The 15324-nt window shown below is 37.6% G+C and overlaps 1 protein-coding gene across 4 annotated transcripts in view; it reads left to right on the top strand.

The window, feature by feature from the left end:
- LOC113052029 (pleckstrin homology domain-containing family A member 7-like) overlaps positions 1 to 14202 on the top strand; it is a 79807-nt gene extending 65605 nt beyond the window's left edge. For 2 of the 4 annotated variants that reach the window (XM_026216276.1, XM_026216274.1), the window contains 15 exons: positions 695 to 748; positions 1835 to 1903; positions 2731 to 2811; positions 3072 to 3221; positions 3371 to 3472; positions 4481 to 4646; positions 4767 to 4930; positions 5014 to 5205; positions 5305 to 5407; positions 6462 to 6553; positions 8015 to 8236; positions 10039 to 10221; positions 10667 to 10800; positions 11404 to 11546; positions 12609 to 14202. In XM_026216276.1, the coding sequence (XP_026072061.1) occupies positions 695 to 748; positions 1835 to 1903; positions 2731 to 2811; positions 3072 to 3221; positions 3371 to 3472; positions 4481 to 4646; positions 4767 to 4930; positions 5014 to 5205; positions 5305 to 5407; positions 6462 to 6553; positions 8015 to 8236; positions 10039 to 10221; positions 10667 to 10800; positions 11404 to 11546; positions 12609 to 12742 (1989 nt within the window). In that variant the 3' untranslated portion in view covers positions 12743 to 14202. Of the gene's footprint in view, positions 1 to 694; positions 749 to 1834; positions 1904 to 2730; positions 2812 to 3071; positions 3222 to 3370; positions 3473 to 4480; positions 4647 to 4766; positions 4931 to 5013; positions 5206 to 5304; positions 5408 to 6446; positions 6554 to 8014; positions 8237 to 10038; positions 10222 to 10666; positions 10801 to 11403; positions 11547 to 12608 lie in introns of those variants that run through there. The other 2 variants (XM_026216272.1, XM_026216275.1) reach the window with 2 other exon arrangements.
- The last annotated feature ends 1122 nt before the right edge of the window (positions 14203 to 15324 follow it).

The following is a 15324-nucleotide window of genomic DNA, read 5'->3' as shown; positions in this document are numbered from 1 at the left end:
TCTGTAGTAGAATATCTTAAGGCTTGGGGCTGCACAATGTGACGTAACAGCCTGTTTTGTGTTTTTGAAGGTATTTTCTTCTACATTTAGCTTTTCTTAGTACTTTTTTGTAGTTTCTTCATTTCTTGTATTTTGGATTGTCAGATTGCTCCTCAGTTAACAACATGTTGCTTGTTGACTTGCCTGCAGTCACATGATTGAATGTTTTCATGAACAGAAAACGTATTGAAAACTTCAATGGTTGATTTATTTTTATGCAATTTTGGATATGAAAAGTCAGAAAGGTAACCAAGAATTAGTGTAAACATTTGATAGAATAGACATTAGCTGTGATCAATTCAGCACTCTATCTGTGTGTGCAGTGCGCCACAGGTGATGGCGATTTACCGCTAATCAGGGAAACCGGCTTTACTGATGAAATGCGCCTGATAATCGCATGCGATATATCGCCCATCCCTAATCTGTCCTAAATAAAAGTTACCACAACATTTGAACAGTAGTGTATTTATTTATATTTTTCATAACCATTATGTTAATTATTGTAACTCAGAGTAATTAACGACTTGTCAATCTCTTTACATGCACTTGCACAGTGTGTAATACTGTACCAGCATTTGGATTAACAGTGCACATGTCTTGCATGCTGTACTCTCAGTCATGTCCCGTGACCTCTTTCTCCATTTACTGTTCAAAGGCAGATGACACTTACATCCAGCTGAAGAAGGACCTGGAGTATCTAGACCTAAAGGTATGCTCTAGTGGATCTGCCTTCACCTTCACCTTCCTCCTCCTCTCATCGTCTCCCTCTCTACTCAAGGCAGAAACCTTCCTGATTTCCCCCCTCTCCTTATTCTCTACAACAGCTGCTCTGCTCTCTAACCCTGAAGGATGTGTAGAGTCAATTTTGGAAATCGATGATTAAATACATGTACAGCCGTCATTATTCATGTAGAGCATTGTTTGATTTGAAGCTTTTCCTGCTAGAAATCAGATTTTATACTGCAATTTGAAATAAAAGTCTTTGTGGCTACTGCATGGATGTAGTGACTAGTGATGGTTCCCAAGAGAAGATTATGACATTTGAAAGTCACATGAATGCTAGAATCTGATTCTCAAGTTTTTCCCTATGTACAGTGGCATCAGTGGCCTTTATTGCTCTTATATAGAGTTTTTCCACTTTTTACAAACCTTTTATTTTTTTTTTAAATATCAATGGAGTGGCATTTATTGCTCTGATGAGGGATTGTTCTAGCAATCACATTGTAAATGTGAACGTTATGTAAAGGCTGTGCTAATTTGTTTGGTAAGGAGACATTTAGACATCCATGAAGACATGAAGCATCAAGGAATTATCCTAGAATGTGAGGTTTTCTGTGAATGAGTGAGCGTTTACAGACAGCTGCTCTTACTTTTACAGTATCCTTTAGCTAACCCCCTGTTTATCATTAAATGATAGTCTTTCGGTGCGTTGCAGCTTGTCGTATGCTTCACTCCCACATGGTTCATGTCAAGTTCACCACTGATGAAAAGTATTACAACCTTGCCAAATCAAGAGCAGCGCTTTGGGTGGATCATTGTGGCTATCAACCAAATACCCCAGTTGCTGTTTGTACGTAAACACATCGCAGAGCTTCCAAAAAACAGTAATGGTTTATTTTGTTGTTGTTTTGTTCATCTCGAGATATTCTTGTTCTTTTAGCTTGCCAAAGCACAGTTTGTTTACATGATTTCAACAACCCTTTGTCAATAGGTTGCTTGAACCTTACAGCTTCTTAGTCTTGATGTTGATGCTAATGTCTTTGAAAGTGCATGAGCTTTTGCATTTTGTCAACAGGTAACTGGACGTGACTCGCTTAAAGATCGACCACCTCGGCCTGTTAAAATAGCTGAAAGTGACATAGATGTAAGTTCTATTCTCTATTTATTAAAGCCCAATTTCTGACCCTTGTCCCTGTTTGCTCTGCACAGAAAGCTGTTAGTCAAGCCTGAATTTGTGCAAGTAAACACAGGCATCGGAGTGAGGCGGTGGTAAACGCTGTGGGGAGAAGCAGGCTCTCTCTGTGTCAAGAAGAAATTAGAAAATTATTGATGAGGGCTTTTTATATTCAATGCTCAATTTAAAGAGAAAAATACATGCAATGGGAATTTTATACTTTGGGCTTGTGAATTTTTCAGTCTGATTTTTTTGTATTTCGGTGCTCTCACAGTTTTTCGCTTGATTGGAAGTAAATATTCTGGAAGTCCTGGCTTTTTTATCATTAACATTGTTTCAGTTGAACAATTTATACAAATTTTGTTGGTGGATTTATCTGCATGATGAATATTTAATGTTCTTAAAACAATGATATGTGGCTGTGAAATAATAATAACTGTAAATAACAGCTTAATAATTAATTGGAGGGAATGATAAACAGAGCAGAGAATAAACAGGCAGTGTGAAGAAGACCGTAAACAAGACCGTTTATGTTTCTCCTGCATGAGCACTCATTCCCTAAGCCTTTTTTCACTGAGAAAATGTGGTTTGTTTCTACAAATAATGACACCAGAATTGTCTTGGGTGCATGAAGTTTATGCTAATGAATATCTTCAATAGTGGGAAATGCTGAATATGGAATAGTGGAAGAATGTATTCCGTCGACACTCTGTTCGATATGTTTGTATGCTTTAATGGATTCAATTCAGTCATGACTGGTGACCATGTTTTATTGCTGCTTGTGATTGTCTCTTCAGGTAAAGCTTAGTAGGTTATGCGAGCAAGACAAGATCCTACAAGAACTGGAGGCCAGGATACGCACACTCAAAGAAGATAAGGTGCTTTGTTTGTTTCCTTATCTAAATTCAATATTCTAAATCACGCTATGAGGATATCGAATCAACTGTTGTTAGCTCGAAGATCTATTTCTACTTTATCTAACCCTTTAAAATGCCTTTTGTAACCTAATACAGTCAGATCCATTCCACCACAATAAATACATTATTGACTTGAATAGAATTTCTTGGTCCCTAGCGCTAGTTCTTTTTCTTTCTAACTTATTCATCTGCGTCATCTTGTATTTCTCACCCATATCTAGGACAAGCTTGAGTCAGTTCTGGATGTTTCCCATCAGCAGATGGAGCAGTACCACGATCAGCCCGCCCATGCAGAGAAGATCGCCTATCAACAGAAGCTGTTACGGGAGGACGTGGTCCACATCAGGGCGGACATCTCACAAGTGTCCACGGTGAGGAATCATACCTGTGTTAATACACTCGCAGAAGGTTCAAGAACATCTATAAAATACTAAAATCACATAAGGCTAGAAATGAGTATCAATGCAATACTAATATCAGCTCGTTGCACTAGTATTGAGGCTTGTTCTGTGTTAAACAGGAGATGGAGAACGCTTGGGCAGAGTACAGCCAATTAGAGAGAGATGTGGACAGACTGCGTTCAGCCCTTCAAGACCAGATGACCCACATTGCTCTCTCTCAGGTCAGAAGCAGGGGGAAAAAGTCAAAAAATGAGGACAGAAGTCTTTCTTTATTCAAGCTCAAAATTATATTTCAGCTTTTATCTCTTTAATGCATGCTTCCAAACTAAAGTATCAATACTGTTTGAGCGGCAGAGTGTATCAGAAGATGTTAAATCGCGTCAGCCTCTTTTTCTATTCAGCATGCACCTCTCAGTCCGGTAATTGATAGAAAAAGAACAAAGTGATGAAAGAGATATGGAGCTCTCGGAGCCGGAGTGAAGATCTAATGTCAGTTTTTGATCAGCGTGATAGAGCCGTAAGAACAAGGCAAAGAGTGTCTAAGATTATTGATTTCTCAAGTGTTTGTGTGAGAGCACACACAGACACAGTCAATAAATTATGGCTTGTTCTGAAAATACAAATAAGAGAAAATCCTATCCTTTCTTCGGTGCCCCTTTGAGCTCTAAATTTGCCTCTTAGAGAATCAAAGACAAGCCTTAGGGTGGTCATATTTTTTTAAGAGTGATCGCAGTGGTGTGAAGGTACTTCTGTTCTACTCTCATTTTCAGCTTTTAGTTTCTGTTGAAGAAATTGTTGTTCTATGTTATATTAAATTATATTATATTATATTACATGATCTTAAATACTGAAAGACAGACACTTATTTTTAGTATTCTGTTCACATGAATGTAATGAAATAAAGAAAAATATATCCCCAAGCATAATGTTACACTAATATATTCTGATTTTTATATATTGATTATAATGTTATACATGATATGAATTTTTACACTTTAACTTAATTTAGGTGCGTTTTTGCGTATCTAATAATATACTGAGTTTTAAGTAATTGCATAATTGTATAACTTTTTGCTAAATAAATTACATTTACTTAAATACTGAAGTATGCATACTTGTATTCTGTACCTTCCTGTTCCAGTTTCTTATGTTAAATGTTTTATTCAGTTATCTCTGTTTAATTGTATTCAAAAGGAGTAAAAATGATTCAATTCTGTGCTACTGTGCAGCAGGAGAAATGTCAGCTGAGGAAGGAGCTGTGGCGGATCGAGGATGTGCTTGCAGGCCTAAGCTCCAGCAAAACCAACTACAAAGTGACCATTGACTCTTTTCGGAATCCAGGTGAGAGCGGGCCCCTGCCTGCCATCACCCCCATGCACTGGAACACAGACCGAGGTACTGAGGTCAAACAACTCCACATGCAACTCTGCCAACTGCATCCACATGCAACTGATAATCATGCGTGTTTTTTTTTTTCCTTATGATGTCAACGGTTGGAATAATTGCCTGACCCAGAGAGAAAACTTGTGCCTTCAGCATCATTGTCCGCAGTGCCTTCTCTCACTGCAAGCCCATCCATGGGCGAACTGAAAGCTGCTCAACCCAGCCCCCATCTCAGCCCAGTGCAGTCTACCCAGCAGCCCTTGCAGCTCTCACATTCAGCCCACAAGCCAAAATGGGTGAGTGAGTGAAAAAAGTAACCAAAATACTCCTTCAGTTAATTTGTATGTTTTTATGGAAATGTAATGTTTACACAATGCAGCCTGAAGAGGATGCTCCACCCAGACCACCTCTCCCTAACCTCTACAGTCCAGATGAACACCCCCCGGCAGTGCCCCCTTTCCCCAAAGAAACCTCTGTCATCCGCCACACATCAGTCCGGGGTCTTAAACGACAGTCTGATGAGCGGAAGCGTGATCGTGAGTTTGGGCAGTACTCTAATGGAGATCATAAGGTTTGTGCCACTCAGTGGTACTTCGATACAAACAGTTTTCATCGGTGTATATAGTAAAATGTCAATATAGTTCTGAACTCTATTTTCCTGGGTCTCCAGGTTGAGATACGAGCGTTCCTGAGTGAGCCTGAACTATTGGCAGTTGGTGGACAAATTGGGGGCTTGAGCCGTGATAGTGGCTACCAAACTCTACCAAACAGAGGTATATAAATACAGACCTGTACATGACAGTCACAGTCTCAGATTCACAGACTAGGGTCCTCACTAGCGTACAACATTGGATTAAAAAGAGGGATGCAAGGTTTGTATCATGTAAACCACAGTGCGGTTTGCTGATGATGTGAAAACAGTCTGCTAGTAAATCGCTAATTATTTTGTATATTTACCTTGTAGCTTGTGTTGGCACTTCCCAGTTTCCATCATTCGTAATTGGAGCAGAAATTCGGACAAATTCTGCAAGTGTGGAAATATTTAATTTTATGCGTTTTGGTTGTATAAGGAGCCAAAAATGGTAAAAAATATAATTTCCACCACCATCATTTTTATCACAGAATGCTGTTTAATGCAAAACTGTACATCATTTGAAATGGAAATGATGCTGTGGTGAAAACATTCATGACTTTTAGAAAAATAAAATGTTGGGGGTCAGTATGATTTTTTTTTATGTATTAATACTCTTATTCAGTAAGGATGCATTCAATTGATCAAAGGTAAAGTGAAGTAAAATTAAATCAGTTCAGTAAAATTTCTTTTTGACTTTAATTTCATTTAATTTCATTGAAGCATTTTGAAAAAATATGCATCTTGGTTACCACAAAGAAATTGAGCAGTGCAACTATTTTCAACATTAATAATCAGAAATATGTTTTAAGCCCTAAATTAGCCTATTAGAACGATTTCTGAATCATGTGACACTTAAGACTAAACTAATGGCTGCTTATAACTCCCTTGAGGGATTTTTTTTCTTTATTTTTGATCAAGTAAATGCAGCCTTGGGGAACATACAGTAAGAGACTTCTTTCAAAAACATTGAAAAAAAACAAAACAAAACTTACAGATCCCAAAAGTATGAACGGTAGTCTGTATTCTGCTGGAAACTGTTTGTAGACATTAAAACAAATCAAATGTGTGCTTTAAGAGAGTCGACATGGCCAAAAGAGCCCATACAGTAGCTGAATTAAGCAAGTGTGACAAGTGTGAATGTGAATATAAGAATTTAATAAAAGATTTGTCTAATCCAGTTCGACATCTGTCAGGTTTGACAGGCTCATCTTCAAGACTGAACCAGTCATCAAACATTTCTTCATTTGTCACCCTCAGAAGAGGACTCACCACCACAAGCTTGAAGGTAGGAAGCCACACAAGTCCTGAAAGTGTCTATTGAGAGGCAGGGGGGCATAAAGGGTCCGTCACAGTTTGCTTTGGCAGAGCTGATGTGCAGCAGGTTGATTAGATGCAGCAGCAGCACAAACCGCTGAGCAAATGAAATAAAAGCAGCCAGTGTGGGCTTGGGCCAGACTGTATTTTGCGGATGAATTACTGCGGTAGTGTTACCATGCAGACTGTGAACACAGTATGTGTCTGTCACCCTGATGAATTCACACAGAAAATGTTAACAGAACAGAGCACAGCAGAGCTTCAAAATGAACTCCTCTGTTCCTGATACTTTGTTTGTTTTTTCTCCTCTTATTTTCCCTCTGCCTCTCTCGTTCCAAACCGACTGTATTACACACATTAATACCAACACACTTCATTCAAAAACAATTAAATTAGTTACAAATATATCTAGCTATAAAAATATACGTCATATATTATGATTAAATGTACACAACATTCAAACTTTTGGTGTCACTAAGATTTGTTTTATGCTTTTGACAGTCTCTTATGCTCACCAAGACTGCATTTATTTATTATATTTATATTTTTTAAATATTAGAATTCTGAAGAATTATTCCTATTTAAAGTAACAGTTTTCTATTTAAATATAATTTATTCCTCTGTCGGCAAAGCTGAAATTTCAGCCTCATTACTCCAGTCTTCAGTGTCACATGATCTTCAGAAATCATTCTGATGTTTTCTAATGCTGATTTGTTGCTTAAGAAATATATATTTTTTTATTATCAATGTTGAATACAGTTGTGCTGCTTACTATTTTTGGAGAAAACTGTGATTTTATAAAAGAACAGCATTTATTTGACAAAAAGAAAATCACAAAAAAGAAAAATTAAAATCAGAAGTAAATTAAAACAATAAATACCCTCTAACTTTAACACTCACTATTCTTATTCTATTCTTAAAAAAATCTAACTACCTTTCTAATCTTTTTGTATTCTATTTTATTTTCATTTATTATGCAATTGTATATGTATGTGTGTGTGTGTGTGTGTGTAAAGACTCTAACTAGCTTGCTCTATTCTTTTTTTTTTTTTCTATGTTTTCTTTTTATTTATTATATTAGTTAAAATCCCATGCTACGTGTACTGTGTTAACCTAACTGAGACTTGTTATAGCACTTATATATCATTGCTCTTTTTGTTCTTTTTGATTGCCTCCACTGTCTTCATCTGTAAGTCGCTTTGGATAAAAGCGTCTGTTAAATGAATAAATGGAAATGGAAATGGAAATAGAGTACATTTTAATACAACATGCAAAAACTGCACATGAACAATAAGAATATAGTATAGGCATTGACAGGATGGTTCAGTCTCTTCTCCTTCTCCTTCTCCTCCTCCCTATTGCAAATTGTTGCACACTGTTCTTTGGTGCTGTTTGTTTCAGCATTATTAACACATCCACTGGTGTCTCTTAGGAGAGACCAAAGAGTGCCTTGGAGCGGCTGTATTCTGGGGAGCCTGTGCAGCAGCGCGGCCGCATGAGCGCCGAAGAGCAGCTGGAGAGAATGAAGCGTCACCAAAAGGCTCTCGTGCGGGAGCGCAAGAGAACACTCAGCCAGGGCGAGCGGCAGGCCTCCTCATCTCGTGCCTCCTCCTCCTCCTCCACATCCAGACCTGTGTCTGCAGACCTGAGATCAGTACGTTAGAGCACAATGACACACTATCCTCCAGAGAGAATTTTTTACGTTTTGATGGAGAACTGTAAGATTTGGTGTTAACATGATCAGCATTTTACTGAAGTAGTGTCTGGCGTAGGTGAATGGGTTGGTTGGATGTGTTGCAGAAGCAGATGTGAGAGATTTTATTACGTTGTTGGGCCACACTGATAGGTTCCTTAATAAGAACAGATGGGAGTTATGCTATTTGACAATGAAAGACATGGACTAATGTGTTTGGATTAATGGATTAATAAGGAAAGTTGATATGCTACTGATTCTCATTACATTCTTATTGTAGTTTCAAAATGTTCTAATGACTTAGTATGAGTGTTTAATTTTAAAGCTTGGGATATGGATCCTTAAGGGAGCAGCTACCATGTTAATTTGGGATAGTGAATCAATAGTGTGCTTTTTACTGGCGGGTCTTTGAATAGGCAAAAGCCAACACTAACATCAAAATGCTCTTTTAACCTCTCTGTAACAATAACCTAATGCTCAAAGTTATGTGGAATGGGGTCTGCTGTATAAGTGAGCTCATAAACTAAACTTAATTTCAAGCACAAGCTCTCAAACCTTTTAGCTGTTCATCACTCATCCCGCAATAATTATAGCTTTTAATCATAGCTAAATGAACTGTGAAAGCAGACTCTGTTGTGCTTACCTCACTCATTTATTCTTTTGTTTCACTTTTCATATTCAGCTCTCTAATAATAAGTCTTATAAAACTCGCAAGGTAATTTTTACTGCTATTTGGGTCTGATTTGAGTGCTCAGAATAAATTATAATTTAGTGGGTTTTTTTATTTATTAACTGAATTGTCATTGTACACAATGTGACATTAACATAAAATTTAGCTTATCCATTTTATATATATATATATACATATATAATTGTACTCCTTGTTTTACCAAAATGTATTGAATGTGTACACAATGATTGGCCTGGGTAATGTATGATTGACTTATGTGTTTATAATTGTACTTAGTGAGCATGTTTTTCTTTAATCGCTCTACTGTACTCTGTACGTTCATAATGATATAACAGCAGATTGTAGCATAATTTGCAAAAAGAAAATAATTGCACAGCTCTGCTTTCTTTATCTTTTATGTAGATTTTTGCACATAAAAATAAACGCGTTGCTAGTAAAAAAAATAAAATAAAAAAGCGTTGTTCTTTTTCTATCTACTGTGAATGTGAAACCACAGTTTATTTCACGACACACTGGTTTATTTTCTTTCCAGTAAGCACAATAAAGCCTGGGAATGAAGCATGTAAATGAAGTCGCAGATGGAGCTTTTTATTGCGTCTTTCTTGGTTTGCAGGAGTGCTGTGTGCTACGGTTTGAGAGCTTGAACATGAGACACTTCACACGCAATCAGTCCAGTCACTTGTACATGGTACAGAGGTACAGGAGCGTACTGGGACATTATGCCATTACGCTCAAGGTTGCAGTTTAACCCAGTTTTGTGTGCAGGGCTGTCCTCTTCAAAAATGTATTTCATGTTAAAAAATGAATGTTGGATGTAAACTGATATGTGGCGCACAGAGGTCATTTTAACTTTAATACTATGTGTACTACATATGAGGTAAAAAAAAAAAAAACACTCTCTTAGTTGTAACATCTGTCCTATTGTAACTGGAAATGTTATTCTAGACTTTACCTGTCCTGTAAATCAGGAGAAGACCATTTCAGAATCAAACTCTAACATTTTGATTTCCTGAGTTGGATGTGTCTGAGGTCAAGATGGCCATCTCAGGGCTCTGTGTTTGTGTGCCTTCAGTGGAGGAGAGAGCAGGACTTTGATTTGCAGCTTCTGGAGCGGGCCGTGCAGGGTGAAGAGAGACCAGTCGAGCACAAAGAGAGACAGCGCTCTCACTCAGACGAATGGCTCACCCTGAGCAGCACACCCATGAGAGAACTGGATCTGGAGCCTCTGGACTACCAGCTGGACCTCAGCAAAGAGGTAACCCTACTGCTCAAAGGGATCGTTCAAAAAACATTCCCTTGTTGTGTGGAACAGAAAAGCCTCAGTCACCAAGCACTGTCATTTTACAGAGAAAAGATGCAGAAAAAAAAAACAATGTTGAGTAAGACAGTACTTAAAACTCGGCCTAAATTCTCCTTTTCTGTTCTGAAAGTCCTGCAGGTTTGAAATCACATGAGAGAGAGTAAATCCTGACAGTTTTTGCTTGAACTATCCGGAGTTTAAAGGGCAAATGTTGAATGTTAAAACAGTTCAATAATACTGTCATATTATTTTGCCTTTGATCGTTTCATATTAAATAAACTGTAGGCATTTTATTTTAAGAGAACAAAAAAATTATTAAAGAAATGAAAGTATTGAACTTGACGTTAGATTTCAGAATGAAGTGATTGATGTTGTGTGTTTGGTCTCAATGCCTGTATAGCTTGCAAAGCCACAAAAGGTGGCCATCCCTGAGCGTTACGTGGACCTGGATCCAGAGGAGCCCCTTAGTCCTCAGGAAATGGAGGCCAGACATCGTAAAGTGGAACAAATCAAGAGCATCCTTGCTAAGTCTAGGTACTGGCAGATCAGACTCATTTAACAGCTGCTCTTATTGTCAGCTTTACAGATGGTTGCCATATATACACTATCATCCAAATGTTTAGGGTTTGTACATTTTTTCTTTTTTCCAAATAAGCAATGTTTTCAAAATAAGCATCTTATGCTCACCGGGGATGCATTTATTTGATCAGAAAATAAAAACATTAGTATTGTTGAAATATTTGTGCAATTTAAACGTATACATTTCTACTTAATTAGCATTTAAAATGAAATGTATTCTTCTAATGGCAAAGCAGACTTCAGTGTCACATGATCTTCTGCAGGTCATCCTCAAGAATTCTTTCTTGTTATGTTGAAAATAGTTGTCATGCTTATTATTTTTGTGTCAATTGATGAATGGAGTGTTCAGAAAATGAGGAAAAAACATTTATTTGAAATAAAAATCTTTTGTAACATTATAAATATCTTTACTGTCACTTTTGATCAATTGAATGAATTCTTACAAAACAAAACGTATAATTTCTTTAAAAGAAAACTTGCCGACCCTAAAATGCTGAGAACCTTTCTCCGAGAGTTTACTCTGATGTACCTGGGTTTTTTTTTTTGTGTACTTATAAGTGTCCAGAATATACCTCCTCCAGCAGCAGTAGACAAGCCGATGCCGCCGGACATAGACTCAGCTCTACAGGAGCAAGAGAGAATCATCACCATGTCCCATGCCTTAGCATCAGAGGCCTCGCTCAAGAGCAAGCAAGTGGCAGGTAAACTAACCCGCAGCATTACTACCAACCTGAACTGAATCGTTCATTTATTACTCATCATTATTACTAATTCCTGAAATTATCTTGTTTATACACTCAATTTTCTATGGAAGCACATGACATTTTAAAGTCAAATTACAGTAAATTTGTTTTTAGTAGTCTTGTTAAATGGCAAGAGCAAGGACAGGGAATTTAATGTGCACAATGCGTGTTAAGAGAGGCTAAGGACGCTGAATAACATACAATCAACAGTTCACACCTGTATGACTGCCAGAACTCATCTTGAATAGATTGATTTCAGATATGCTCTGCAGTACACCTTGACCATTTAAAATACTCACGGTGGATCAAGATCAAGGTAAATGGGAAGAAAAGGCTTCAGAAATAGTTATTTGTAATGCAAATCTGACAGTGTCAATAAAATGTCCTAAATCTACACACTGACAACTGTGGATTAATGGTGAACGTTGGGAGAAACATCGGTCCTCCCTGTTTCAAATCATCGGCATTCGAGGCGTGATGAGGAAGAAGAAAGAGTACAGCCAAGCCTATCAAACGCAACGCTAATGACTGAACATTATTTCGTATTTGCGCAGATCTGACGAGTAAAGATGTTTGCTAATTTTGACACATGTCGGATCTTTCAGGCTGGATGGAATCTCTTGATGAGGCCATTTTTTTCAGAGCCGATCAATGACCCGGTTGAATACGCACTGGGGCTTGTTCACTCTGCATCCCGTGGCAGCACTTTGAACATCTTTCTGAACTGGCATAAAAGCACACCATCGTTTCATCTTTCCTTCTTACAGAGGCCTCACTCACTCTGCCAGGTCTAACCTTCTGACAGCGAGCAGTGTGTCTCTCTTAGTCACACAGTTTAACAGTTAGTTTTTTTTGGATGAACTACAGTATCCCTTTAAATTTGACCGACTTGATGACCTCAGGTGGCTCTTGTAGTTATGTTCTCCTAAATAGCAGTTTGTAGTGCGTAGTAGCAATGAACCTACGCATGTCACTACCTCCCTGTGTTACTACACTCCTCTGTTCCTGTTTCTGCTTCAGACTCACCGCCGGTTAACAGTCCCACCTCACTCCCTCAACCTCCACCTCCTCCTCCTCCTCTCCCTCCCTCCTCCTCTACGCCTCAGTCTGCTCCCTCTCCCCTGAGCAATGGATTTCACTACACCTTTGTCTAATCAGAGAAGAACTAAGTAAGAACTAACTGCAAACCGTTTAGCATGCAAATGCGCTTTTGCTAATTGTTCCCTGTGTGTTTTGGCACCTTTTCCGAGGCATGCTGCATGATTGTGCTTCATCAGTGTTTGTGATGTAGTATGTAGTAACTTCAAGAGTAGTGGAGATTGCCCCCCCCCCCACATTCTAACAACTGCCTCCACATCTGGAGATGGAGAGGTGTGTGAATTGTGTGCAAATTAGCTTTTTATGTGCCGATAAGCCTTAAAAGCCACAAACAAATGCTGTCTTTTGTGACTTGTTTGTAATTAACAAAGACTCAGGGCATCTCTAAGGCAGCACATGCTGTTGTGTTGCCCAACACCGCTTGCTTGCCATCTGTAATCGGCAAAGATCTTTGGTGTTTTGATATCTGTGACTTGTGGAAATAAAGATCGGAATGGCAGTTAGAGTTTGTGTGGGGAAAAGAAAAACAGCCCTTGGTCTTTGGAAACGTTATATGTGTGTGCATCTCTCCAAAGCAATTTCTGTGCAGTTCATGAAAGAGCATGATCTCCACCTGGATTGTGTGTTCTGCTTCCCAGCATAACTTAAATCAGTGGATTTCCTATTTGACGCATGCCAATTATGAACTATTACAGTATATGAGGCACTGTTCACAAACACGCTACACTTTTGGGTCTAAGTCTTAAGTCTTAAAAGCACAATTATTTTGTTTGCCATGATGATTATTTTATAAACCATTATCTAACTTTTTCTAATTAGCGTAGCATGTTAAAGTTAGCTAGTTTTACCTTCGAAGTCAGATTTATTAACAATATTTAGTTTGACTTGCTGAGGGGAAAAGATCTTCTGCCATGTTTTGTACTGTTCTCTGTTTGCGGACAGTGCCATGCTTATATTATAGTGTATGAAAGATTTGAGTCAGTGCAAAACAATACACTTTATGTTTATTAGCCAGTCCATTAATTCACTGACTGCCTGAGCTGGCCGTGCTATTCTGCTGTTTCAGCAGTGTTTGTATGAAAGTGAGCTGCATGCTGCGTCATGCACGTGCATGTGTTGAAGTGTGTTTAACTCAGCATTTTCTTTATGTAACATGCTGCACAGAGAGAAGGAGGGTGGAGAGTGTTTACCTGTCTACTATTTAGGTTTAAGGTAATTCTTGGGTTATAAATAAAATAGAATTTAGAAATTGCTAGTAAATTTCACAAATAATTACAAAAAAGCAAGTAACATTAAATAAGGAATTGTATTTAAAATACTTGTTTTATTTACAGCTTTTTTAAATAAATCATTTTTGCAGTGTAGGTACCTGCACCACATGGGTTTTAATTAACTTTTTTTTTCTGCTTTAGCACCGTAAAACAAATTACATTAGTACACTGTTAAGTGTGTGTGTGTGTGTTTTTCAGTGTATTGTATCGTTTTGTTTGTTTAGCTTTATTTCTTCACATTTCACATCTCTCACTCTTTCTCTATTTTCCAGCCAAAGCTGTGTCTGGATACTGAGGTGCTGTCACATTCTGAAAACCCCACCAGTGGTGGACAAACTTAAACTCAACTTATCGAATCACATCGCTCACATTTAGAGATGACGTTAGCGCACTTTTGGACTCATATGGGAACTCGCTCCTGAAATGCATTTTTGTAGAGCTATTATTTGATACAGACTTTCTGCTGTGGAAACTGCTGTGCATATGCTGTACAAAATCTATCCATGATAACCCAGACATAGAGAGCCATTTTATATCCATTACTGCACTTTTAATATGCACCGTATTGTAGAGATCATTTTACTTCTCAAAGCAAGACCGATGTTTAAATGGAGTTCAGGTTGAAAACAACGGTAACACAAAGACTAAAAAAGTATTCTAAATGTGTAACGACATGAAGGGTACCAAACTGTCAAATGTCGATTGTATTTTGTCAATTCAGATGATATTCTTACACCAAATCACTTGAAATATTATTTTTATGTATCCAGCACTGCCAGTCTCCAGTTAGCTTGCCAAATGCATTTTATTTTTGTTGAGAAAGTAAAGAAAACAATTCATACATTAATATTTTCAGACAGGATTTGTGGGGAATTGGTTGGGGAGGAATATGCCACATACTTTTTTTTTTTAAAGAAACTGTAAATATTAAAGATATTAACAAGCCAGTTGTCTTTTATTCTGTTTGTGTTCTTTAAGAACGAAAGAAAGAGAGAAAAGAATTTAAGTTTTTCAGCTACAGAAAAAAAAATCGATGTCAAATAAACAATTTATGAACTGATTTGGAGGTTTTACATTTGCATCGTATTAAAAGCAGTCGTTAACTCCAGTCTCACAAGGTAATGCGTATTCAAATCTTCTGAACTCACTTTGTTTTATTCCTTCCATACATATTCAGTTAAAGAATAAGAATAAAATGAATTGCGAAATTCCTTTTCCATGCATGTTCTGTAACAACCTCTTCTTTTTTATATAGAACAAAGGTTATTGCCCGTTAATGTGAAATGTGCTCTCTTCATTGCTTCAAGGATTTCCTTTAAAATGTGCATTAAGTGTTTTGACCACTTTATGTTGTATAATGTTATAAA

Source organism: Carassius auratus, chromosome 32 (genome assembly GCF_003368295.1).
Source record: "Carassius auratus strain Wakin chromosome 32, ASM336829v1, whole genome shotgun sequence".
In the NCBI taxonomy this organism is placed as follows: Eukaryota; Metazoa; Chordata; class Actinopteri; order Cypriniformes; family Cyprinidae; genus Carassius; species Carassius auratus.
The sequence above is the reverse complement of the archived record's forward strand: the minus strand, read 5'-3'. Positions and strand labels throughout refer to the sequence as shown.